General features: G+C 41.2%; 1 protein-coding gene across 7 annotated transcripts in view; it reads left to right on the plus strand.

Annotated features, from left to right (window-relative positions):
• LOC108255321 (fibrosin-1-like protein) overlaps positions 1–27,500 on the plus strand; it is a 233,409-nt gene that overhangs the window by 37,703 nt on the left and 168,206 nt on the right. For all 7 annotated transcript variants that reach the window (XM_053674259.1, XM_053674258.1, XM_053674262.1 and 4 more), the window contains exons 2-3: positions 2,617–2,826; positions 20,258–20,362. In XM_053674259.1, coding sequence (XP_053530234.1) covers positions 2,617–2,826; positions 20,258–20,362 — 315 coding nt within the window. The remainder of the gene's footprint in view (positions 1–2,616; positions 2,827–20,257; positions 20,363–27,500) is intronic.

The following is a 27,500-nucleotide window of genomic DNA, read 5'->3' on the forward strand; positions in this document are numbered from 1 at the left end:
TTGATCGTTGGGAACAGTGGGGATCAGTGATTGGTTGTTGGGAACAGTGGGGATCAGTGATTGGTTGTTGGGAACAGTGGGGATCAGTGATTGGTTGTTGGGAACACTGGTGATCAGTGATTGGTTGTTGGGAACAGTGGGGATCAGTGATTGGTTGTTGGGAACAGTGGGGATCAGTGATTGGTTGTTGGGGATCAGAGACTGTTAGCAGCAGCTAGAGTTGTTACAGTAAAATTGCTAAAGGGGTGTAAACTTTCTCCAAACTATGACAAAGTCTTCATCTTTATACAGTGAATATGAGTTGACTCTGACTCTGACTCTGACTCTGTAAATGAACAGAACCGAAAGGACAGAATACTGTCCTCTCACTCCAGAGACTTCATGCTGTGGAAGAAAATGAAGTTTGATTTTCCCTTTCACGTGATCTTTGAACACGGAGCGTAACCTCTCAGCGCTCTGTTACTCAGTTGAACATTTTCCTTTTTTCTGTAGCGCTGGCGCTGTGAGCGGACGGAGTGTTGACCTGAAAGCCCCGGTGCTGCGAGGACGATTATCACACTGTCAATTCATTATATTACATAATAATAGCTTTAGATGTCAAGTTCAATTAAGCGTATTAAAGCAGCGTCTGCTGGAGACGAGGTTAACCGTGTGACACGCTCTACACTGACATATTTATTTTATCCTCTGTCTCTCTGTGTGTGTGTGTGTGTGTGTGTGTGTGTGTGTGTGTGTGTGTGTGTGTGTGTGAATAATAGATGTAAAAATGTTCCCCTGAAGACTCCCAGTCATCTATATTCCTCTCATCTCGGAGCCATGGAGCTCCTCAGAGATTTCACCTTTGACCTTCTGTCTCAACAGCTGTGTTCAATTTATTCTTGCTCACTCTCAGGGGTGTGTGTGTGGGGGGGAATTGTCCCTCTCTCTTCTCTCCTCCCTCCATCTCTGTATCTTTCCCTCTTCCGTGTCTCCACACACACATACACACACACACACACACTGTTCTGTTGCAATGCTCTGTGTGTCTCATGGGAATTAAAAACAAATAACCTACATGTGTTGCTAGCTACACGTTCTCTAAAAATAAATTAAATAACCTGCATGATCCCAGTGTTTATTGTTGTACTTGATGACCTCTGACCTCAGGTGTTCTCCCAGCAAAGAGGGAAATATTAGCAACGGGAATAAGAACGAGGCACGATGCCGGGAATCTCGACATCGCCGAAACGAACACAAGCGTCGTATCATGCAGCGTATCTGCTAGGTGTTGTTAGCAGAGCGTGTGCTTTATTATGTTTTTTATTATTATTACATGTGTCATGTTTATAAAGGTCGTTATTTCCTGCTGTGTGTGTGTGTGTGTGTGTGTGTGTGTGTGTGTGTGTGTCAGAGCGTCTTTAGTGTGAGGTGATGTAAACACAGCTCTCAGTGTGAGTTAATTAAAGGTGTGTGTTAGCGTTGACAGCTCAGTCTGCTAACTCTCTGTCTAGCTCACACACACACACAAACACACACACACACACTAACAGTGGCTGCACTTTAAATCCATAATAATCATTAGTGAAACTGTTCACGTGTACAATTTACATCTCCTGTTTCATGAGCTGCTTTAAAATGTACATTTCCCTCATGATGAACTCGAATGGATGCTACTGAATATTAATGAGTGTATAATGAATATTAATGAGTTTGTGATAGAGCTGTAGCTAGGCTGGGTTTATATTATGTTGCGTAAGCGAAGAGATGAAAATCATTGTCTTATCATCAACTTTAACATTTGCTATTTTTTTTCTATTCACTATATGTGCTCACTACATAGAGTATCACTCCGGTGCTGTAGACCCTACCTAGTGCACTATATTATTAGTTTGAGATTCCACCACAGAAACTCAGTGACTCCAATAAAATCCTGTTGGAAATAAAATGTGAAGTTAACACACACTGTGATTGGCTATTGCTGCTTTGATTGACAGAAGTAGAAAAGAGCAGGCCCCTCCCCCTGTTTGTTCATGTTAACAGTGATCGCAGTACAAAGTCTAACCAATCTCTTTTTCTTTGGGAATCAGTTCATTGCTTTGATTCAGAGCCAACGATTCAGTGAAGTGTCAAATATCACCAGGATTCGATCTGATTCAATCTCTTTGGGAAACTAATAAAACAATGTAAAGTGGGAGGGGCTAATCTCGGGTAAAGATTATATAGGCTCCGACCCCACCAATCACAGGGCTTATGTCACTCGCCCCACCCCTACGACTTTTATAAAAACTTTGCACTGTGAGAACGCTAACCTAGTGAGTGAACGATAATCTAGCAAGAAATGAGAACGCTAAACTAGCATGTAAAGTTAAAACTAGCCTAGCAAGTGAAAGATAAACTAGCTAGTAAAGAGGAAGATCATCTAGCGAATGAAACATAACGTGAGTGAGTAAAGTAATAACGCTACTGTGTAACTCTATGTAACTCTGTTGTTGCTACAGTCAATACAAAAGGCTGTCAATCTAACTGCTCATTATCATATTAGGCCACGCCCACCGGACCCATCTCAGATCAGTGTGATCAGTGAATCAGCTGCTGTTTACCTGTGTTTTATCACATTTTCACCTTTTTTTCGTGCAGCAGAAGAACGGCTCTTTGAAGCTGAACGGCAGCAGGAAGGAGAGGAGGTGGGACACGGCGAGCGCTGTTAAACGACAGAAGCCAGCAGAGGAGGAAAAGGAGGAGGAAGTGAAGGATGAGGTGGAGGAGAACGGCTTCGACCTGCCCAACAACACGGAGCACACGCAGGAGAGACTGCTGCAGAGAACCTACTCCAACAAGAACAAACGGGTCAGTGTGTGTGTGTGTGTGTGTGTGTGTGTGTGTGTGTGTGTGTGTGTGTGTGTGTGAATCCTCAACAATTGCCCCTCTAGCTAACAACATACTTACCACAGGTGGCTTGAGTGCAACTCTGTGACCTCATGATTAAATGATGAAATGATTCGCTTTGATTGATTCATTCAGGAATCAGTTCAGAGCTTCAATTCAGTCAAATTGACCCAGTGAAACTGCCAAATGTTTATCAGGCTGGAGAGAAAAAAAATATACACAAATTAGATATAAAATTAGAATAAGACACAGATCAATTAAAAACTGGAAGCGACCAGAGGTGATAGCGCTGTTCTCTACGCTGTATCTTAGCTAGCTAGCTAGAGTTAGCGGACTAAAATGCCTGTCAGATAACACGAAATATTTGGACTACAGTGAGGAATATACTATTATGATATAATACATATATAATTATAATACAATATAATATTATATATACATATATATATATATATATATATATATATATATATATATATATATATATATATAATATTTTAAAAAATCTTAGTGTCTATTATAAAACTCTGTCTCAGTCCTCTGATACCTCTATGTGCGAAACCCGACTCTGAATACGAGGAATTAACCCAACCTAAATACTGCCTTCAGGGAAAGCTAAACAGTTTAGTTACCATGGTGACAACATCTTTTAAATCACCACTATGATTTAGTTCGATTAGATTTAAACAGGATTCTTGATTTAATTGTAAAATGATTCCGTGAAATATCAAATGATCACCTTTATTCGATTTGATTCGGATTCCTTGGGAAATGATTCAGTGTAAATGATTCAGTCTCGAAGTCTCAAATATCACCAAGATTTTATTCAAATAGGATTCTTGATTCATTGTAAATAATTCAGTGAAGTATTATATATCTCAATGATTAGATTAGATTATTATTCTTTGGGAAATTATTTATTGTTCTGATTCAATGTAAGTGATTCAGTATCAAATATCAAGAAGATTTGATTCAGATTTTTTTTGAGAAAGTGTTCATTGCTTTGATTCAACAGAAACAGTTCAGTCAAGTCTCGAATATCATGATTCAGTTCAACTGGGATTCTTTGAGAAACAATGAATTGTTTAGATTTAATATAAATGATTCAATCAATTCTTACATTTTACTGTCATTCAATTACTGTTCTTTGGGAAACGATTAATGGTTTTGATTCGCTGTAAAAGATTCAGTGAAGGTACCAAATTTGACCATGATTTGATTTGATTTGGATTCTTTGGAAATGATTTAAGGTTCTGATTCCATGTAAGTGATTCAGAGAAGTATAAAATATCACCAAAATTCAGTTTGATTCAGATTTTTTGAGAAATGACTCATTTTTGATTCAGTGTAAACAATTCAGTCAAGTCTGCAGTATCACCATGATTTGTTTCAGTTGGGATTCTTTGATAAATGATTTATTGGTTTGATTCACTATAAACGATTCAGTGAGGTCTCAAATAACTTCATGATTCGATTCGATTAGGATTCTTTGGAAAACAATTTAGTGTTTTGATTCAATGTATATGATTCAGTGAAGTTTCAAATATCACAGTGATTAGATTCAATTAGGATGCTTGGGAAACGATTTATTGATTCTATTCACTGTAAATGATTCAGTGATGTGCCAAATATCACCATGATTTGATTCAGTTAGGATTCTTCTTCTTCTTAATGTGAATGATTCAGTGACGTCTGAAATTTCACCATGATTTGATTTGATGAGTAAACTTTGGAAAATTAATTATTGTTTTGATTCACTGTAAATGACTCAGTTTCAAATATCACAGTGAATTGAATCAATTCAGTTGAATTGAATCAATCTTCTCTTTTCCCTTTCGTTTCTCTAATACAGCTTTTTCATCATTTACCCTTTATTGCGGCAGTTTGGCCTGTTCCTGTAGTTAATTGCATGAAAACCAGTTTTCCTGCAGATGGCACACACAAACACACACACACACACACACACACACACACATAGTCCCTGATAGAGGAAGGAGGGAAAGAGAACGAGTGTAATTGCAGAGCGGAAGACGCGGCACAAAGTGGCCATCTGGCTGTGTGTGTGTGTGTGTGTGTGTGTGTGTGTGTGTGTGTGTGTGTGTTGTACAGGGACACACACTAATGAAAGAGCTCTCGAATTGCTGCTTGATTTGCTCTTGTGAGCCGCAGTGAAGACACACATACACTCTCTCACACACACACACACACACACACACACACACACACACACACTCACACACACACACACTCACACACACAAATAAATGCATCTCTCCAGTGTGTGTTGAAGCCGTTGCTGATTTAGGCTTCGACCCAAACACTAACACACAGATTTTTAATGGCGGTTATTTGACGCTGGAGTGTTTATATGCTGTTATTCTCAGTGTGAGTTACCCATAATGCACTGCAGCCAAGCGTACATCAGGTTTAGTTTCTCGTACGTCTCTGAGCGTGTTGGGTAAAAAATAGAAATAAAAATTTCATGCTAAACTGGTGGCTATAAGCTTCCATTGCCTTTTAGCTACATTAGCACTGTAGCGGAGGAACAAGGTTGAGATAATAAACATCTCTTTGATAATCGTCTGTATTTTGGGGTAAAACATTTTTTTTAAAAAGTAAAAACATAACCACAATAAAAATGTTGTAATTTCACGTAACTGTCAGCACACATCCTGATTTACTGCTTGGTAAAAAAGAAAAAATGAACATAATTACAAGTTTAAATAATTAATAATTAATGTTACAACAAGGATTTTTAGCAAGATATGTAACAAGTAAACTGTTTTAACAATGACACTGGCAGCTGGGGATCAGGTGGTAGAGCGGGTCGTCCACTAATCGTAGGGTCGGCGGTTCGATTCCCGGTCCACGTGACTCCACGTGACTCCACGTGACTCCACGTGACTCCACGTGACTCCACGTGACTCCACGTGACTCCACGTGACTCCACGTGACTCCACGTGACTCCACGTGACTCCACATACCGGAGTGTCATTGGGCAAGACACTGAACCCCAAGTTGCTCCCGATGGCAAGTTAGCACCTTACATGGCAGCTCTGCTACCACTGGTGTGTGTGTGAGTTTATGCGTGTGTGTGAAAGGGTGAATGAGACACAGTGTAAAACACTTTGGATAAAAGTGCTATATAAGTGCGACATTTACATTATATAATTAATAATTCATGTAAAATTAAAAAGTAAAAAAAGTAAATTATTTATTTAACATTTAAAAATTTTAATGGATTTGATACAAAAATGAATTTCAGTGTGAATTCTGTGCAAAAATGAGAAGTTATTTACTCGCTGATTCATTCTTTGAATAAATATAAAATAATAATCAGTTTGAATAGTTTTATAATCTTCGAACGAAATACAATATAAAACGCAGGCGACCCGAGTACACACACTATACAGTTTTTAATTCTTTTATTTATTTTTATTGAAGCAAAGAACGGTGATCCAGCACCCGTCATCAGGGTGAAAAACTTTTCTTTTCATTTCTGGAACAGTTTACTGTGAGATGTGTACAACAACCGAAGAAATCAGGAGGGCAAAATCAGGGGCAAATGCTTTTTCACAGCACTGTGACCTGTGGCTTGAGTCGTTGTCATGGTGATTGAATGACTCCGCCCCCTGAGGTCCTAATAGCTCTCCGTTTCAGACAAGCAGCAGTTTAGTTGTGGAACCGAACCAATTTTACCGGATTAGAAAAAGCGTGGAATGGTTCCAGATTAGACACTGGGTCTGTGCAACAGATATAATAGAGCAGCACACAGTTACACACACACACACACACACACACACACACACACACACACACACACACACACACACACACACACACACAGAGAGAGGCCGTCTGGGCTCCAGGATTATCGTTCTGCAGATCTCAGTCATTTCCTGCAGTTCAGAGGAAACACAATTACTCTACAGTGTGTGCGTGCATGCATGCGCGTGTGTGTGTGTGTGTGTGTGTGTGTGTGTGTGTGGATATTAAATTCACAACTACCTAACCTTGTGTGATGGTTATTATTGCAGCTCAGTGCTGAAAAGTGGCCACACAGAGAGGCCACACCTCCTTCACTATGACTGATACACACAGGCCACACCTCCTTCACTATGACTGATACACTCAGGCCATGCGTCCCTGACTAACTGATACACTCAGGCTACACCTCCACTATGACTGATACACACAGGCCACACCTCCTTCACTGTGACTGACACACAGGCCACGCCTCCTTCACTGTGACTGACACACACAGGCCACACCTCCTTCACTATGACTGATACACTCAGGCCACGCGTCCCTGACTGACTGATACACTCAGGCTACACCTCCACTATGACTGATGCACACAGGCCATGCCTCCTTCACTGTGACTGACACACACAGGCCACACCTCCTTCACTGTGACTGACACACAGGCCACGCCTCCTTCACTGTGACTGACACACACAGGCCACGCCTCCTTCACTGTGACTGACACACACAGGCCACGCCACCTTCACTGTGACTGACACACACAGGCCACACCTCCTTCACTGTGACTGACACACACAGGCCACACCTCCTTCACTGTGACTGACACACACAGGCCACACCTCCTTCACTGTGACTGACACACACAGGCCACACCTCCTTCACTGTGACTGACACACACAGGCCACACCTCCTTCACTGTGACTGACACACACAGGCCACACCTCCTTCAATGTGACTGATACACACTCAGGCCATGCCTCCTTCACTATGACACACACAGGCCACACCCCCTTCACTGTGACTGACACACAGGACACACCTCCTTCGTGATTGACATACACAGGTCACTCCCATTTACTGTGACACACACTGAGACCACGCCTCCTTTATTGTGACTGAGTGACTTGTGACTTTATTGACGCCTCCTTCAGCACTTTACGCTTGCATCTGAACAACATTAAAAGCTTTTCACACACACACGCACACACATACACACACACACACACACTATGTGCTGAGCTTTATGTTTATTCCCATATGATGTCACTGTGCTGCTTTAGTGTGTGTGGTGATGCAACACTGCCACCTGCTGGTCATGTAAGGTTGTAGGTGTCTTTAGACTGTCTGTGCTACATGATGGTAACACACACACACACACACACACTCCTATTATTCCTATTATTATCTCCACGCTTATATATATATATAATAATTAATGCACACATATTCATTATTACTTTTCACACAGACACATTACTCCATCTCATCCTTCACCTTTTACACATCACCGTAAAGACCAAGCTTGTAAACGATTAAACAACACATTTCACTCTTATTTAAACCTTAACATCCTGAAAATGACAATACACAGTACCAGCAGAAACACACACACACACACACACACACACACACACACACACACACACACACACACACACACACACACTGAAACTAGCTGTAATATTGCAGCCAGAACTAAAAAAAAGTGTGTTGATCCACCAGGGGGCGCTGTGTGTGTGCGAATAACTCCACCAGTGTGTGATGTGTTTCAGTAATGGATGCTCCTGATATTGCCTCATAATGACTGCATATTTTTTGAGGATACTCTGCGTGTTTGTGTGTGTGTGTGTGTGTGTGTGTGTGTACCTTCCTGACATGATGGATGATATTTCCCGATGATTGAATCACGGTGAAGTGTGTTCACGTCCTGCCGCTTTATTTAAAATTATTCACAGGCTCAAGGTCAAACCGTTCTGTCGGAAAGTGCGGGCGAAAAATCACTTTTTATTACACGTAAATATTTAAACGGAATATCTGAGTGCAGAGAAGAGAGTTTTTCCTGTCTTTTTTTTTTTTTTTACACACCACACACAGAGCGCTACACACTCCATCGGTTTAGCTCGGATTTTTCTCTCTACGTGCGTCCGAGACGTCATGTTCCATCGCTAAAGGGGCGCTTCAGCTAAAAATAAAACCTCCCTCTTCCCTCCAAATGTACGAAATCGATTAGCCAGGATGTGTTGGCGCTACGAGGCTAACGTAGCTAACAGATAATGGAAGTCTATCCCCAGCAGTTTAGCTGTCTCGGTTATAACATTTCTACATGAACAGTTTCTCAATAATGCAAAAATAAACCTGCATATAAAAGCTACAAATCAGCTTTACACTTTGCTAGCGAAAACATTTCTCAAAAACGACCTGATTCCAACGTTTAGCTGTAAATTTAGCCACATTGCTAGCTACGATAGTTCTCCGAAAGGATTTAGCAATCATCTGTATGATCCTGATATTCACTGTTTATCTATAAAACTAGCCACATTGCTAGCTACAAGATAAACACGATTTATACGTTCATACGTCCACGTCTATTCGTAAAACTAGCCACGTTACTAGCCCTAGCTAAAATAATCCTTCAGCGGAGTTTCAGTACGACTTTACAGCTTTAAACAACCAACATAATCCCCGTGTTTCATGTTTATACATAAAACTAGCAGCTTTGCTAATTACAAAGGTTCTGCGATTAGCCTACTGATTCTGTGATTTAGACGTTAGACACAAACTTTGACACGTTGCTAGCCATGCATCACTAGCTAAAACTAGCCGTGTTGCCAGCTACGGATATTCTAGAGAACGTTAAACAGACCCTGTGATCTTGTGCTTATCACAATAATCATGGTGCTAGCTATAAAATGTTGTTGTTTTTTTTAAAAAGTGAAATAATGTTAAATATATGATTGTGCGATGTAGTGCTTATCTGTAAAAAGTTTCTAGCTGTGTTGAAGCAGAATTTCCAGCTAAACTGTTGCTAGCTAAATGAAAACGTTTAATGAACCGCGTACTAATGATACATCGACTAGCCAGCTAGCTAGATTCACTAACTCAGTAAAGTCACTCAGTAAAGTCACTCAGTAAAGTCACTCAGTAAAGTCACTCAGTAAAGTCATACCTTTTCTCTGTTGTGTTTTGTAGAGGCGGGGTTTCACTGGTAGTGTGAAGTGCGAAATGTTTAGCTGCTAATGACGTTTAGCTGCTAACACACAGCTCACTACAATCAGGGATTTGCTGACTGGCTAGATGTGTTGCTAGCTACGTAGCTGTATTACCTCGCTATTAACATTTAGCTACCTTATTTAATAACAAGTCTTTGAAATGAAATGAAAATAGAAATGAGTCTGGCTTGTTAAATTTTCAGACACTTACCAAACTGGAATACCGAGCTGGACATTGTAGCTAGCCGAAAGTAGCTAGTTAGCTGAGCTAGCATGGTAGCCATGTTACAGAGGCTTTAAGAGATGTTTGTTTAAGCTTTTCAAGCTTGCTGGTTAGCGTCTAGCGCATGAGACGTATTAAATATTTACATTTCATTTCTTTATTGCTTTTTTTTCTTGTACATGTGCACGTCTAATCGTGAGCATAACAGCGTGCAGAGAAAATACAAAATTACTTGGGGTTTTTTTGTCCAAATTATGTAGTTTATCTCGACTTCAGATTTATGTTCTCGTAGTGAAGTGAGGTGTGTGTGTGTGTGTGTGTGCGTGTGTGTGTGTGTGTGTGTTATCTGTGTGTCACAAGGCGAAGTGTACACTTTCAGCGTCGCTCCTAATTTAGCGGGCTAATTAGCTAATTACTGAAGTGGAACTCAAACAAACAGATGTGGTGTTGTGAGCGCTGATAGTCGGGTGTTAAACACGCATTAATACCAAACACGCCATTTTCTCTCTCTCTCTCTCTCTCTCTCTCTCTCTCACACACACACACGAGTAATTCTATCTTTGTGTGTTTTTTCACATCGATGTATTGATTAATCGTGGATAAAATAACCCTCTCATACAGTTTGTGATGATTTCTACTCATCGTACTGTAGCTAAGTTCTGAATTTAAATATCAAGAATAACCAAATATGGACTTGTGGGCGGAGCTATAAACAGTGCAGCTCACCGATTGGTCGGAATTGTCGTGCTAATAGTAATGCTTACGGTCACAGAGTGGAGTCTGATCTTCAGCCTGATAAAGTTGATCTCTCTTTTTAGTTTCCTGTACGATTCGTGAGCAGCGTTACGGTTTTAACATCAGAATGAAAGTTTCAGGTTTATTTTTTTTTCATCTGCATAAATTTACACCATGTTTTCGTTACGTTCCAGTTTCCTTCAGATTCACTATAGATGCTCACTACATAGGGAACACCACACTGACTACATAGTGACTCTACCAAGTGCACTAATCAGTGTCCAGTGGAACATCTGAGATTCCGCCACAGAAGTTTGGACAAATCCATCCCGGTGTAATGTAAAGTAATGGCACCTGCAGCTTTGTTTAAATTGATTGCCACCATTAAAATGAAGTTTCTGTGTGTGTGTGTGTGTGTGTGTGTGTGTGTGCATCTCTCCCTGTCTATCTCTCTATCTCTCTTTATCTGTGACTGTGTCTCTCTGTGTCTGTCTGCGTGTGTCTCTGTCTCTCAGTGCGTTTACATGGACAACAGTAATCCGATATGAACCCGATTAAGACGATACTCTGATTAAGAAACTGGCATGTAAACAGAGATTACTGATGACCTTAATCTGATTAAAGTCACACTCAAAGTAAAGACAAATGGAATTAAGACGTGTGGAGTACTCCTTACAGACGTGTTCACACCTTAATCACACTATGAACGTCGTGTGAGAGTTTTCACCGCATTGTGCGACAGGACACGATCACACACGGCAGCGCTCAACATTTTACGGTGAACAAGAGAGTTCGGCCGCGTCCCAAACCGCGTACTTGCCCACTATAGGCCTGTAGTGGGGAGAAATACATGTATCTCGGCTACTATACAGACGGTAAGTACGCGGTTTGGGACGCAGCCCACGGCTTCAAGCAGTCGTCTGTTAGCACGTACAGCACGACTAATAATTAACTGCACTTAAAGCGTCCGTAAAAAAATTAAATAAACACACCCAGAACTGTATACGGTCCCATAACGAAGACCAACTGCATGTTGATGCGTGAAATTCTGGAGGGACGTCGGACGGCGTGGCGCGGGGACATGATGACGCGTGCTCTTCATCTAATTATGTTCTAGAACATGTAAACCAGGTACATGACAGGAGTATTCTAAAAGCCACTCATGTAAACACCTTAATCACATTATTATACGTCTTATTCAGAATAAGGTCAATAATTACATTACTGCTGTCCGTGTAAACGCAGTCACTCTCTACTGTCTCTCTCTGCATCTCTGTTTGTCTGTCTTTCTGTTTGTCTGTCTGTGTGTGTCTGTTTCTCTTTATATATATATCTGTGTCTCTCTGCCTACCTGTGTGTGTCTCTCTCTCTCTCTGTGTCTCTGTTTCGCTACCTGTCTCGCTCTCTATCTGCTTATTTGTGTCTTTCTCTGCCTCTCTTTTTTATCTTGTGTCTCTCTCTGCCTCCCTGTGTGTGTGTGTCTCTCTTTATCTATGTCTCCCTCTGCCTATCTGTGTCTCTCTATTTGTCTCTCTCTCTTCCCATCTGTGTGTGTGTGTGTGTGTGTGTGTGTGTGTGTCTGTTTCTCTCTCTCTCATATACATACATATACACACACACATATGTATATATTTATATATGTCACTCTGTATATCTGTGTGTCTCTCTTTATCTGTTGTCTCCCTCCGTCTGTTTATTTTTCTCTCTCTCTATCCTTACCTCTCTCCCTCCCTCTGTGTATTTGTGTCTCTGTTTCTCTCTTTCTCTGTTAATGTGCTTCATGTGTGCTTTATTTCTCTCTCTCTGCTTGTAATGTTGTTGTGTCTGACATTTTTGCCCTTCAGAGTCAGCGAGGACTTGTGTGTGTGTGTGTGTGTGTGTGTGTGTGTGTGTGTGTGTGTGTGTGTGTGTGTGTCACTTTTTTCTCTCTCTCTCTCCTGATGAATTACGGCGACCCGTCTCTCGGCAGCATTGATTAGTGATAATTGGAGGGAGTCAAAAGGCGAGAAGTGTCTCTAAATAAATTTTGGCGGCGTTAATTGCACGTTGGTGTGGCGGCGCGCGGCCTCGGGCGCACACGGCCCCGCGCTAATTGGCCCCCTTCAATGAACATAATTAGAGCGATTGTTAAGAGATAAAGAAAAGGTTTAACGAGCGCCGTGGCTCTGTCAGAGGGAAAGAGAGGAACATCACACACTCCTCCTCCTCCTCCTTCTCCTCCAGAGCTTCATCTCCAACACACACACACACACACACACACACACATACACACACACACAAACACAGCCGCGCTTCATGTGTGTTCACCTTAATTAACACAGGCCTGTGCTCACATAGATATTATCACTTTACTTTGAGAGGTTAAGATAAAACTCTCTCTCTCTCTCTCTCTCTCTCTCTCTCCCTCCCTCTCTCCCTCTTGATTTGAAAACATTACCCATAATGCACTGCATGCTGTGAGACGATTCACAAAGGACTGCGTAATGCAGTTAAAGCTAAGGCTGGAAGGTTTTATGTGTTTAATTGTGTATTATTAATGTCCTATCAGAACGGGTTCCAAGTAGAACCCTCAAGGAGCTCTTTTTTTCCCGAGACTGTACCGAGTGCCAAAACGTTAACCGTTAAACTCCTGACAGGTTCTGGATGTTAAGAAGAAAATCATTTCTCAGTCATTTGGAGTTTGTTCTGCACACTTAGCCAGTTTATATATAAAGGGTTCTTCGAGGGTTCCTCGGACGATTAAAGATGATTAGCTTCTGTAAAATGAACGCTTCCTGAAACGTTGTTGTTCACAGGGTTCTACGGAGAACCTTTAAGGACAGACGCGGAGTGTAGAGGTGAGAGACGCTTTCTGAGGGATTCGGCCTGGTTTCGAATACGTCACGCAAGATTTATTTTATTCTTTAACACAAAACAAAGCCCGTGACATACACACTAACATCAGAGCGCAGTACACCGGTGCTGTTTACATCATGATTTACAAGATCGTTAGAATTAAACAAATACAAACATTTAACAATAGAATTTAACAAATAGACAAATAGAGTTCAATAAATAAAATTCAACAAATACAATTCAATAAATAGAATTTGACAAATAGAATTTGATCAACAGAGCATAATAATAAAATTCAATAAATAGAATTCAGAAATAGAATGAATGGATGAATTCAATGAATGGAATTTGCCCAATAGAATTTAATAGCTAAAATTGAATAAATGGAATGCAGTGTATAGAATTTGATGAATAGAATTCAAGGAATAGAATTTGATCAGTGGATTTCAGTGAATAGAATTGACCAATAGAGCTTAATCAATACAATTCAATAAAGTGAACTCAACAAATAGAATTTGAGCAATAGCAGTTAATAGATAAAATGCAATAAGTAGAATTCAAGGAATAAAATTTGATAAATAAAATTCAGCAAATAGAGGCTTTAGTAAACAGAATTCAACAAACAGCATTCAGCAAACAGAATTCAATTCATATAATCTGATCAATAGAATTCAATCAACAGATTTCAACCAATAGAATTTGATCACAATTCAGAAACTCTAACTAGTAGAATACAGAAAATAGAACAAGAATCCAATCAACTGAATGTAACAAGTAGAAATATTAATACTAAATTTAACAAATAGAAGATGTAAAATTATTATATGTGTAAAATATTCGCTATTAAAAAATGACCCATTTAACAAATCTAATGTGACCGATTTCTTCCAGTCAGTTAGTGTTTAGCGGTTAGTGAATTTAAGAACCCCCTCGTGTACTGAAGCTAACTGGAGCTAAGTACAGAGCGCTGTATAGAAATGTTCCCGGTTCCTCTGTAGGGAATGTTTATAATTCAGATCGTGTGTTCTGAGACGCGACTCCGCTGCTGTCTCCTCCGTGTTGATCGTCTGAGTAACGTAACGTGTTATTACTGGATAACTGATGAAATAAAAACAGTTCCTGCTGGTGCACTTTGACTTTTTTCTGTAGGTGTAAAGGTCGTGCGTTAAGTTCCCTACGGTGTTTCTTATAGAAAACGCTGAAGATGAACCCTGTGACCTCTGAAATGTGCTGAATCTATTTTCAGACTTTATGCGGAATTATTTCACTTCTTTCCCGTGCTGTTATGAAAGCTTATATTTTTGAAAGTTTATATGTTTAAAATGCAGAACGTTTACAGCGGCCGACTTAACGATGTTAGCGCAATTATAATAAACATCAGCGGTGTGTTTTATGGAAATAAAGCCGGAGTTTCGGAATAGCAGATGCTGAAAAGTGATGTATATATTGTCATTTTTGCATTGATTCAGTCTTTTTACATGAATAACCATGTACCAGCAGCGCTAGTCAAAATTAGCATAAAATAGTAGCAGTGATTAGACAAAGTTAAAAGCCTCACACAGTGAAACAATGCTTTAGGAAATTCCCAAATGTTATAAACCACCAGAATCACACAGGATCTTTGTGCACATACCCTTGATTAGCACAACAATAAAATCAGATCAGTATAGGAACCAAACTTTCTATTAAACTACCATTACAAACCATTATAAACACATTAAAATCTTTTATTTCATTTAATAGTCTATTTAATAGTTAGCTTGCTATTAAAATAAGCTAGTTGTTGTAACACCAAGCAACTATCACGTGGTGTATGTTAGCTAAACACGTAGCTAGCTAGCTTGCTAATATCCATGTGCATGTGACTGATGAAAATGTCCACACTGTTGCGAAGCAGCTGATGCTCTAAGCACATAGCTGTGATAATGCACGGCTAATGTTGTAGCTAGCACGTTGCTGTTTATACAAAAGCAGTGAGAGTGGAAACGAGACAGGACCATCCAGAACGTCAATATTTACCTCAGATGTGTTGGTAAATGACTAAGAAAAGGCTCAGAAGAACTAAAATTACACTGTTATTACACTTAGCATTACCGCTAACCAAACTTCGAGGGAATAAAAATCATGACAGCACTGTTGCTAGGTAACTCGGACACTCAGACACCGAGCATTAACTAGCTAAACTCAGATGAACAATTTCAGCTAGTACATTGCTGTTAAGTCGTTTATACAGCCTACGGTGAGTGGAAACTACACAGAACATTCACGTGGCATCCCATCCTCACTCTGTACACCTTTACAGCCATATTACAATTAGCATAATGCTAAATTTCCTGCTACATCAGTGTTTAAATATATTTTTAAAAACCTGTTATATTATTTATTAATTAAAGTCGAATATTACAGTTTTTTACACCTGATCGATTCACACTGCAGCAGTGTTGTTTCGCTCTCTCTCACACACACACACGCACACACATACACACATGTTTCCTTCCCGCATAATTTGTTAGCGAGCTGCTACATGTTCACTTGACCTTCGGAGCAAAACACACACGCACACACAGAGGATAAAGAATGTTAGCCAAGGTCGTAGCCTGGCTTGTGTAGACAATTAGTCTTCAGAACAGAGCTGTTGTAACTTCCTGCAACTCTCAGCTCATCACACACACACACACACACACACACACACACATTTTAATTTGAAACCCTTTGAACGTATGTAGAATAACAAACTCTTAATATAATCTCCAAGAGACGACCTCTACACCGTTACTCTCAATAAAAATACCAGGATCTATGAATAATCATGAATATGCAAATTAGTAGCCACGCCACATGTCCTCCTGACATAACTAATATCGCTAGCATTAGCTGACCAGCTAGCTAACCACGTAGCTAACTGCACGTAAGAGATTTTCTCAAAACTCAGAATGTATTATAATGTTACCATGACAACCGGCATCTGTTCATCGCTAACATTAGCTCATTAGCGCATAATTTGTAGTTAAATGTTTCCGGGTACCAGTACCGGGTATCAGTCGTGATTGGTCCAAAAGCAATTTATTATTTAGTTTTAAATATAATGAGGAACATGTCTTTGATCTAAGACCCAACAGGTGCTAATTACAGTTAATATTAAAGAGAAACGAACACGTGTAAAACCGGCGCTCAGCCGTGAACACGAAGTTTCTCGCCTCCCGACATGAAAAAAACCTTTAATTAAATTTTAATTGAATTCAATTTGGATTTAATTATAGGAGGAAGCGTCGGGACGTCTCGTTACATCAGGTGTCGTTTTAGAGTGTGAAAGTCACACTGAGGAAGAACCGCCGCAAGACGCGATAATAACTTTATACATTTCCCAAAAAAAAACGTAAAGGCAAACTGAGCTCCTCGTACGAATCCAGAGAAATATCACCGAGTATGGCTCCGTCCCAAACTGCAGCTCAGCAATACTTAGTGCTGTTACTAGAACGTTGGAACTTTAAGCGCCTTGTCCCAAGTGTTAAAGTTGATCACTACTTTGTGTTCTAACTAGTACTTCATCCATTCTTAAGGATCTGTCACAAACTACACCTCATCACTACTTACCGTTCTTACTAGAACTTCAGCCATTTTAAGGCCTCGTCCCAAATCTCAGAGTTCATCACTTGTGTAAAATTTATTTGACATTTTTCTAATGAGATGAGTTTGTTTTTTAAGAGAACATAATATGACTCGGGTACTAATAAGAACACTAACTAACCAGTGATGAACTCCTACTAGAACAGTTCTAGAATTCTAGCGTTAGGGATGGAGTCTTAAAATGGCCGACGTTCTAGTAAGAACCCCTAACTAGCGATGAGCTCTAGTTTGGGACGGAAACAAAAAATGGGCAACGTCCTAGAAGAACAGTAAGTAGTGATGAATTCTAGTGCTTGGGACGAAGCCTTAAGACACTGAACGTTCTAGTAAGAGCAAAAACAAATATGGGACGGAACCATAAAATTGCAAATGTATTAATAAGAACAGTCACAGGCACGAACCCTAACATTTGGGACAAGGCCTTTAAATGACCGGCGTTATTATTAGGAGACGTTATGGAAGGAGTCTCCAGTGTCAGCACTTTGTAAGTCTCAAACGTTCGCTTTCTAGTTTCTCTGTAGAATGACAAGCTGCGTTTAGAGAGAGAGAGAGAGAGAGAGAGAGAGAGAGAGAATGATTGTTTATCGCAGCTATAACGTAAGTAAGAACAGGAACCAACTTAAACAATAAACCTAACTCATTTAAATAATTTAATAAAGTAAGCAGTGTGATTGTTGGTAAATCGTTGTGGTATAAGTGCAATAACACTCTCCAGCGTGCATTATTTTCGTACAACAGCACAGTCTGTTGTGTGTCACTCCTCACTTAGTGACTCTTAACTTTTTATCTAAGTTATATGCTAATTAGCTAGTTGGATATTCATGCTAGTTCTATAATCATGCATTAAAGCTAGATGTTAAATATGACTTTCTTGTTTTTACCGACTCTTACTCGCGCGTCCGTTTTGATCCACAGCGTTTCGATCTAAACTACAAATAGTTTTGCTGTGAACGGTGAAGATGCACCCGGGGCGGTGAACGCAGCACGGCTAAGCGCTGAACGCTACAGGAGGCTAACAGCAGGAGCGCAGTCCTCGAGGAGAATAATAATGGTGATAATTTAATTTCAGCATCTCGCTGTTGTAAAGAATAAGAGCCCGTCGTCGATGAAGACACAGATTTGTTTATTTTCAGAGCAGATGGTGCTGCTTCAGGCCAAAAAGATTTTAAAACTCAGGTTTTGCCTTGCAAATGAAGCGCGCTAGCTGAGCATGACCGCGTATTGAAATGTGCTTCATTAGCTTTCGCAACAATTTGCAAAACATGTTTCTACTTTCAGCACTAATAGAGAAGACAGGGATCAAAGTGCGTGTGTGTGTGTGTGTGTGTGTGTGTGTGTGTGTGTGTGTGGTTAAGATGAAACTAGAGGAATTAATATTAGCCACTGTTTGAATTTGCTTCATTAGCATTCATTAGCGCTAACAAAACATGTTTCTACTTTCAACACCAATAAAGAACAAAGTCATCAAAGAAACGTGTGTGTGTGTGTGTGTGTGTTTTAGCACATATAATGATCTTGTTTGTATTGTTAGATGAAGAGGTGCATGATGGGAAATCCCTGTTGAATTGTGGGTAACCACACAGGGTGTGGCCTACTTGCCTTTTTTCTTGGTTGTGTCCTAAATCAAAAGAGTCAAAAACAGCTTGTAATCTAGGGATTTTTACATACTGTTTAGTGCAGGAGTGTGTGGTTTGGGACAAATCCTTTCTCCTTAGAGAGAGAGAGAGAAAAGAGAATGGGGGAAAATAGAGAGAGAGAGAGAGAGACAGAGAGAGAGAGAGAGAGAGAGAGAGAAAGATGGAGCGAGGGAGTACTTGTGTATTAAACTTTCTGGCTAATGCTACACCAACAGTTTGTCATTGTATTAGCTAAATATAAATAGCTAACTAGCTAGTCAGCTGTGTACATTTAGCTAATACGAGGAAGGACATAAATAGCTAGTCAGCTGTAATATAAGGTGTTAGGTATAGCTAGCTGGCTAGTTCTGCACTGAATTAATCATCGTATTAGTTAAATATAAACAGCTAGCTGTTTAGCTGGTACCGTGTAATGTAGGAACCTGTTGAAGATTGATTAGCAGTCAGTGCTAAGTGCTGAGTCTTTTCTTAGTGACACATCTGAGGTAAATGTTGACGTTCCAGATGGTTCCGTCTCATTTCCGCCGTCGTGGTGTCTGTATAAACGGCTTCACAGCTACTTGCTAGCTGGATAAATTGTTAGCCTGAGTTGTTAGCTAGCTTATGCTTCGTGTCTGTGGCTTTCAGTTGCCTAGCAACAGTGTCCTCATGGTTTTATCCACTTGAACGATGAGTGGAATGGAAAGGTCCTGAGTGCACCATAATTTGATGGGGTTTGTTTTTTGTTTTTTTTTTGTTAGCGTGCTACATAGAGTAGTCCACATAACTCTAACCCTAACCCTACAGCGTAGTCTACTAGGGAGGTTACAGGTTGATTTGGAACACAGCCCAAAACCCTGGAAACTCCGTACAACCAAATTTCACCTCAGGGCCTTCTGCTTAGCGTTCTCGATTTCCTACATGAAGCTTTCTGGCCGAGGGGTTAAAGCACATACGTGTGTTTGTGTGCATGTGTGTGTGTGTGTGTGTGTGTGTGTGTGTGTGTGTGATGGTCAGACCCCTTTAATTCGTCCCTGCTTGCGGCTGTAATTGATATTTAGCAGAAAGGTTAATTGTAACAGTGATCTGTTTTAATTAGAGGAGAAATGCGGAGACCTGGCCTGCCCCTGGGAATGAACACACACACACACACACACGCACACACACACACTCGCTGGGCAGCTGGTCAGAATATCTTCTAGCTGTTGTTATTGTTCTGTAAAAGGTTAGGAATAAAACATGACGAGTCGTGCTGCGCATTAATATAAACCTGCGCTACAGTCAGAACTGCTGTTATAGAAAACTAATCACCACCTTCTGACCAATCAGAGCACAGGATTCAGTAACGCTGTGGTGTAACGTGTTATTATTTTCTTTTCCAGTTTAAAAGTGCCCTCAATCAGACGGTGAGGTCTTTGACAGAGCCCAAAGTTCCTGCAGTGGACTCCACAGCCAACCGGAGCAGCTCCAAGGACCGCCTCAGTGAGGTAAGCCCTGCCCACTCAGACTGTGAGGTCATAGTGTTAGGCAGCCAGTGACAGATGAGTGTGAGGAGAGAAGCTGTGGTACTGCTCAGCTCGGGGCTGACTGCACTGCAGGTTTTACTGCGTTACTTCTCTCTCACAAAAAAAAACAAAAATACAAGTTTATCATTAACTTTTGTCCGTAGTTAACGTTTCAGCACTGAATTAACCTTCGCTGTTGTTTATCTGTAAACATTCGTTTATTTGCAGTTGATTGGTAGCTTTTTAGCTGAACTACAAACACATGCTGGCTTTTATAAACAGGGAGACATTTTGTAGTGATCTGACTAGCTAATGCTAGCTTTATGATTGTGTTACATTAGCTAGCTATGGGTAACCATGGAACCGATTTCAGGCAGTTCATGAATACAAATATCACTGTGAACAACAGCAGCAACTATAGCTTAGATTTCTGCGTAGTAATTACTGTGTTCAAAGGAAGATTAGATCAGGAAAGCTAATCTTCTGAATAAAGTAAAAGCTAACATAGCGAGTAAAGTGAAAGCTAACCTAGCATGTAATGTGAAAGTTAACTTAACGTGTAAAGTAAAGGCTAACTTAGCGAGTAAAGTGAAAGCTAACATAGCGAGTAAAGTGAAAGCTAACCTAGCATGTAATGAGAACTAAACTAATGAGTAATGAGAATTCTAGCCTAGTTAGTAAAGTAAAAGCTAACCTAGCAAATAATGTAAACGCTAACCCAGTGAACGTAGCTACTTGAATCCTGATTCTCATTGAGGGCTGTCAATCAAGCTGCTCATTAGAATCTTAGGCCACGCCCCCATGCCCGTCTCAGATGCGTGCGATCAGAGACTCAGCTGCTGTTTTTACGCCGTTTTTACGCCGTTGCGTCTAGTGTTTTTCTTACAGACACATGTAACATGTCACAAGAAGACATACGTTTTCTTGCCGATATTAAAATATCCGTTCGTTAAGAAACGACGAGGATTTTTTTATTAGAAAGGTCAAACTTTGTGCCCTTGACATCATCAGGATAAAATGACGGTGTAGTCGGAAACTGGAGGCATCAATCATCTGTAATGAATAAGTAATGGATAATTTCCCCTCAGGGATCGTTAAAGTGCATCTATCTATCTATCTAAAACCGTGTGTGTGTGTGTGTGTGTGTGTGTGTGTGTGATTTTAGATGCGAACGGGGAGACGGGGGGAGACGGGGGGAGGGGTGAAATAATAAGGCGATACGCCAGAGTAATGAGAATTTATGTCTAATTCCCACGTGGCTCGTTTTAAATGAATCCTGAATATGCTTCTCTAACTAATGCCTGTCAAACGCCAGGCAAATTCACTCAGGCAGAGCGAGGGAGAGAAAAAAAGACTAGAGGAGAGATGAGAGGAGGGGTACATGTCTCTCCGAATGGGCGATGATGAGGAGGAGGAGGACGGAGCGAAGAAAAAGCTCTTAATGAAGAGATTAAATGTGCTGTTCCTGATGGAAATTAGAGGACGAGAGACATATCAGGCTTTTATCTTCTCTCTCTCTCTCTCTCTCCCTCCCTCTCTCTGTCTCTCACTTTCTCTCTCTCTCTCTTTCTCTCTGTCTGTCTGTCTCTCTTTGTATGTGTCTCTCTCTGTCTTTCTTCCTGACTGTCTATCTCTATTTATCTGCCTGTTTCTCTCTCTGTGTCTGTCTGTCTGTCTGTGTCTATCTCTCTGTCTGCCAGTCTGTCTCTCTCTTTGTATGTGTCTCTCTCTGTCTGCCTTTTTGCCTATCTCTATCTATCTGTCTGTTTCTCTCTCTCTCTCTCTCTCTCTCTCTGTCATTTCTCGCTGATTGGAGCAAAAAGGCTGCGTTTTTCTTTTTTTAAATGAAAGAATCTGACAGGGCGAGAGAGAGGAGGAGGGGCGGCAGGATGGAGGCCGATAAAAGCCTGACAGTTTTGACAGTGAAAAGCGACAGAACGGAGAGAGAGAGAGAGAGAGAGAGAGAGAGGGAGAGAGCGAGAGAGAGAGGGAGGGCTGAGAGGAGTGAGGAAAATTGCAGGCTGCGCTGGCTGACAGTGTTGATCTGCCATTTCCCTCTAATCTCCTGCCAAAAGTAACGGCGCTAAGAAGCAGGATGCCGTGCCCACGTCGTTTGTACCTGTCCATCACACAGGGAGGAGAGAGAAAAAGAGAGAGAGAGGGAGAGAGGGAGAAAGAGTGTCAGTCAGCACAACGGCGCTAATGCTAACTCTGTAAACACGGTCGCGTTTACGATGCAGCGAAGTCTTTCAGAACGCTCACGTCTGCTGTGGCGCACTCATCCACTTCCCCTAGGTCGAGCTCCCTTAGTCGCTCAGTTGTAGTGTGTCGCTTGTGGGCGTGGCCTGTCATAATAACACTATTATTATTTTCACTGCTAATGAGAACAGTCATTTCGCTTCTAAAGCTAATTAGTTAAACACAGCATGAATAACGCACTAATCGGAGTGAAAGTCAGTCTGTTTACGTTAGACTTCGTACTAGCACCGTTCTCAGATTAGATTAGCAAAGCGAGCTAACTGTACCAGCTACGTGCACTTACCAGAGGCAGCGAGGACCTCTGCTTCTTCATCGTGACTGTTCCTCCTGCCAAGTTTGACCGTGTCAGCTGCTAGCTAGCTAATTAACTGAATAACTAGTTAGCAAATCAGCGATGTAGCAGATGAATGAGTTCAGAGTAATTGTTCTGACTGCCTGAGGTGATTGGATTCACTGCTAGCATGATCATCAGTACCTTACTTAGCTACAAAAACCCTTAATAGACAGCTAGCTAATTTCTAAGTTGACCAGCTGATTTGCTAACTAGCTAGGATACAAAATGTCTGGCTAGCAGCTACCATAACAGTTATATTAGCTTAGAAACCTGCTAGCAAGGCAATTAGTATCATAGCTAGTTAGCAAATCAGGTAGGCATCTTGCAAGCTTCTAAGCCGGTATAACTGTTGTGTTCACTGCTAGCCTAGACGATTATTGTCCTAGCTAGTTAGCAACTCTGTTAATCAGCTAGATCAGCTAGCATTTCTTAAACTAATATAACTGTTGTGTTAGCTGTTAGCCAGACACTTGGTATCTTAGCTTGCTAGCTTCCTGAAATGTCACTGTACCTTGTTTCACGTCTACGATATTTTTACTGCCGAGATCCATTGTGTTCGGTGCAAGCTAACGAATTAGCACTAGTGAGTTAGCAAGCTGTTAGTGTGTACTGACAAAGGAGTGTTTGGTTGGTTTGCGTTTTTCATATTAGCAAAAAAACAACAACCCACATTTATAAATTTTATTAGTGCCTTTCTCGTCCATGAGAGGAATTCAAACTTTTACAGAAACAAAAGTATTAATAAAGTATGTTGTAAACTTCAACTGAACACTCGATCAGGTGTTTAGCCTAGCAGTGTAGCAGTCATGCTGGCTAGCTAACTAGCCTGCTAACTAGCTGAAGGGGATTAGGTTAATATACAGTAATATATGAGTATATCTTATATCTTGTCCTGGTGGAGAATCTCAGTGCAGCTTCGTTATTATTCGCTGGCTTCATGCTCGGCTGCTCCTGATTGGCTCCTATTCATACGCAGCTCCGCCCTTTAATCGACTGTCAGTTTGGAAATGAACAAAAGCTCTGAACAGGTCGTCCCTCCTGCCTCATTAGTGAGGGTCAGAGAGTTCCCCCAATTCAGGCTGTGTTCATGCGACAGCTTTATTATTATTATTATTATTTATTGATAATATTATTAATGTTTATTCTTTATTGTAATCGAGAATACTGATCTTTTATTCATATTTCTATGTACTGCACATGACGTAAGTTCAGGGTGAAGCTCGGCGAGATCAGATCCATAACTTTTTGATTGGATTTGATTGGATCACACGTGCATGAGAAACGCAGTGAAAGAAACGTGCCCACGCGTACATCATGAGTTTTATTCCTTTATTTATTTATTTTAATGGTGTTAATTAAATAAACATCCAGTTTGCGTAGTGTTCTACATCACCAGGTGTACATTATGACGAGCGCCCCGTTGCTAATTCTCTTTTCTTAAACAACATGATAAACCGTACGAGGTACGCTAGAAATACTCGTCACTGCCCCACACGAATATATTTATTTTTTAATTAGTGTTCCTTACGTTTATTTTTTTATAAGACACTCCCCGTTTTGATTCCCAAATCTGAAAGAATAAAACAATATATAGTCAGATAAACGATGAAGGGGTGGCGTTGAGCAGGAAAGAAGTCACTTTAGTCTGTGTGTTTGGGGTAAAAGGGGAGCTGATGTAACCAAGTGGCTAATTCTGATTGGTTTATTTTTAACATTGACGTATCAGACGAAAGCTCCGCCCAATTTGGGTTGTCAGGGGGAACGTGGCGGGGAACAGAAATTCAGAAAACTTCCTTTCTTTCGCAGTTGGTGGTAAATTTATGACAGAAGATATGGGTTAGGCTTAGTATAAATAAAGATTGTTGTTATTTATAAAATAAATAAATAACATGATTATTATTACTATTATTATTATTATTATTATTTTTATTATTATTATTTAAATTCAGGTGGTGTTTATGTGGAAGAATGTTCCTCAGACTGATATTGATTTTCTTTGTAAATAAACGGTGTAAAATCTTAAATCTGGCTTATCGTGACACGACATTGCTAAGTAGTTCGCCCTACAGCAGGTTAGCACGGGGTGCCGAGACTTATGGAGCTCAGACCGGAATGTGCCGGAATGTTTCGCTGCTCTCTCAGCCCTAAATCCTCATTATCATTTAAATAGGGCTCACTTTCTAGTCTGAATACGACAATGTGAATGAAGCGGGGCCACGGGGAGGCTAATTCCACCAATCTGTGCCCTGAGAGAGAGCAAGAGAGAGAGAGAGAGAGTGTGTGTGTGTGTGTGTGTGTGTGTGTGTGTGTGTGTGGCATTTATTCTCTCCCTCTCCCTCTCTCTTAGATTTATACGATGTGTAATGGTGGTGTTGGGGGGATAATGTGGGGCACCTATATACCTATATTGTTGCCCTGGTGTGTTATATATGAGTGTGTGTGTGTGTGTGTGTGTGTGTGTGTGTGTGTGTGTGTGTGTGTGGTGGGGGATTAGAAAGTGGAATAGTGTTGATACCTGCTGTGCTGCCTCGCTGGTGTTCTCTAATTGACACAGAGGGGGCTGAGTGTGAGTGTGTGTGTTTGTGTATATGTGTGTGTGTGTAAGAGAGATTGAATTCTAGGCAAGGACGAAATTGGTGTAGCAGAAAAGTCTCGGTCAAACCCCCCTTCCTCTTCCTCCTCGTCCTCCTGCCCATGAGACGTGGCCACAAATTGCCAATCGACAAAAAGAGGAAAGCGGAAAAACGAGGGAGAAAATGGAGGAAGGGAGGGAGGGAGGGAAGTAAGGAGGGAGGGAGGGAGGGAGGGAGGGAGTGATCTTGATCTTCAGTCCTGTAGTAATTCCTCCAGCCGAGAGGAACCAACCACCAGGGAGCGAGACCTCGAATTTCCAATTAACATCCGGTCCGACGGCGTCGGTGTGACCCATCACGCCGCTCTAATCGTCCTCGTCCACTCGTCCACTTCCCCTTCATCAAGTCCCCTTGGACATTTTTTATAACCTGTTCCGTTACTTAATAGACGAGGGGTCGAGTTCACACCGCCGTGGACTTCAGGAGCACCATTTACATTTACCCATGATGCCTTGCAGCGGGACTCCGACCCGGTGTCCTTCTCAACATGGCGGACGGTCATGGATGTTTTAATAAAATGGGTCACGTCTCATTTCAGAACTATTACTACGTGCTCGTTTGCTTATTTATTGTGTAGAAGACACGCGACACGTAAATCCACTGAATCGAAAACTGCATCGTAAACGGATCCGATCCGGATTTCAGAGAAAACGCTGCGTGTGAAACGGACGAGTGAAGGAATAAATGAAGAGCGTACACACTTAGATCCGTCACGGTTCTCTTTAAGGTTCTGTGTAGAACACGTCGTGCTTCAGGACCAGAAGAGGTTCCTTTCAGGAAGATGAGAAGCCTTAAAGGGCACAGACGCGTACTGATATTACGCCACCTCCTCCTCCTTCTCATCAGCTTTGTGGAAGAAATAAATCAGCACCACCTGTGTTGTTGTTGTTGTTGTTGTTGTTGTTGTTGTTGTTTAGTGAGACAGCGTGACCATTCCAGCCCAAATCAACACTCGCAGTACAAAATCATTCGCTTCCGAAAGCTCTCCACGCTGCTTTTAAGCTGTAACCGCATGCCCTCTGCTCCGCTCACGGTTCTCCCCTCAGAGTGTACACGCCCGGTTCTTTCCGGATCCAAACCGTCTCATGCCCTTTTAAAGCGAGCCGAACTGAGACCGTCACGGGAGGTGATCTCCTCAGATCTGTGGATCCGTGACTTTAATTGTTAGTGTCGTATTTTCTTCTGCTTTCACAAGGTAACATTGCAAAGCGTCACACGTGAGTAAGCTGTCCTCTGATTGGTCAGAGCGCTCCTGTTTACACTCCGGGGGTTTCTGCTCGTGGCGCTCATCCTTCGTGATGGATAAACAGCAGCTCCGTGAGCTTACTCTGGCTTTGTTTTTAGCTGCAGTTATTATGGTTCGTCAGTGTGAGCGGGAATCGAGTGAAGCCTTGAGACGCTCGCGGGACGCCTGCTAAACCTCTCTGAAAGTTGTTCGGAAATATGTTCTGCAGACCAAATGTTTCCAGTTCAGTTCAGTGTTGTGTGTGCAGCGTGTTTAACGGTGGACGTCGTCCCGGAGCAGCGGTGCAGAAATATATACACCCAGGATAGAGATGTTAAATGTATGAATTTATCTCTAATGAGCAGACAGAGGAGACGTGGTGAGGAAAAACTCCCTGAAGAAACCTCGAGAGCAACCGGACTCCGAAGGAACCCGTCCTCATCTGGGTGACACCGGATAGTGCGATTATAAATAAATACACCCTTCTATAAATGTACTGATACTACAGGAAGTAGTGTGTTGAACGTCTCCGCTGGTCACTGATGGAGACTCGAGTGATCGCAGTGTTAAAGCTGTCACAGCGTAACTGTTCATATGAGCTGAGGTTCATGGTGTGTAAGTGGAACCGTCCTCAGTAATCTCAGTGATCTTTAGTCTGCACCATGTGGG

The sequence above is a fragment of the Ictalurus punctatus genome, chromosome 22 (genome assembly GCF_001660625.3).
Source record: "Ictalurus punctatus breed USDA103 chromosome 22, Coco_2.0, whole genome shotgun sequence".
Lineage (NCBI taxonomy): Eukaryota > Metazoa > Chordata > Actinopteri > Siluriformes > Ictaluridae > Ictalurus > Ictalurus punctatus.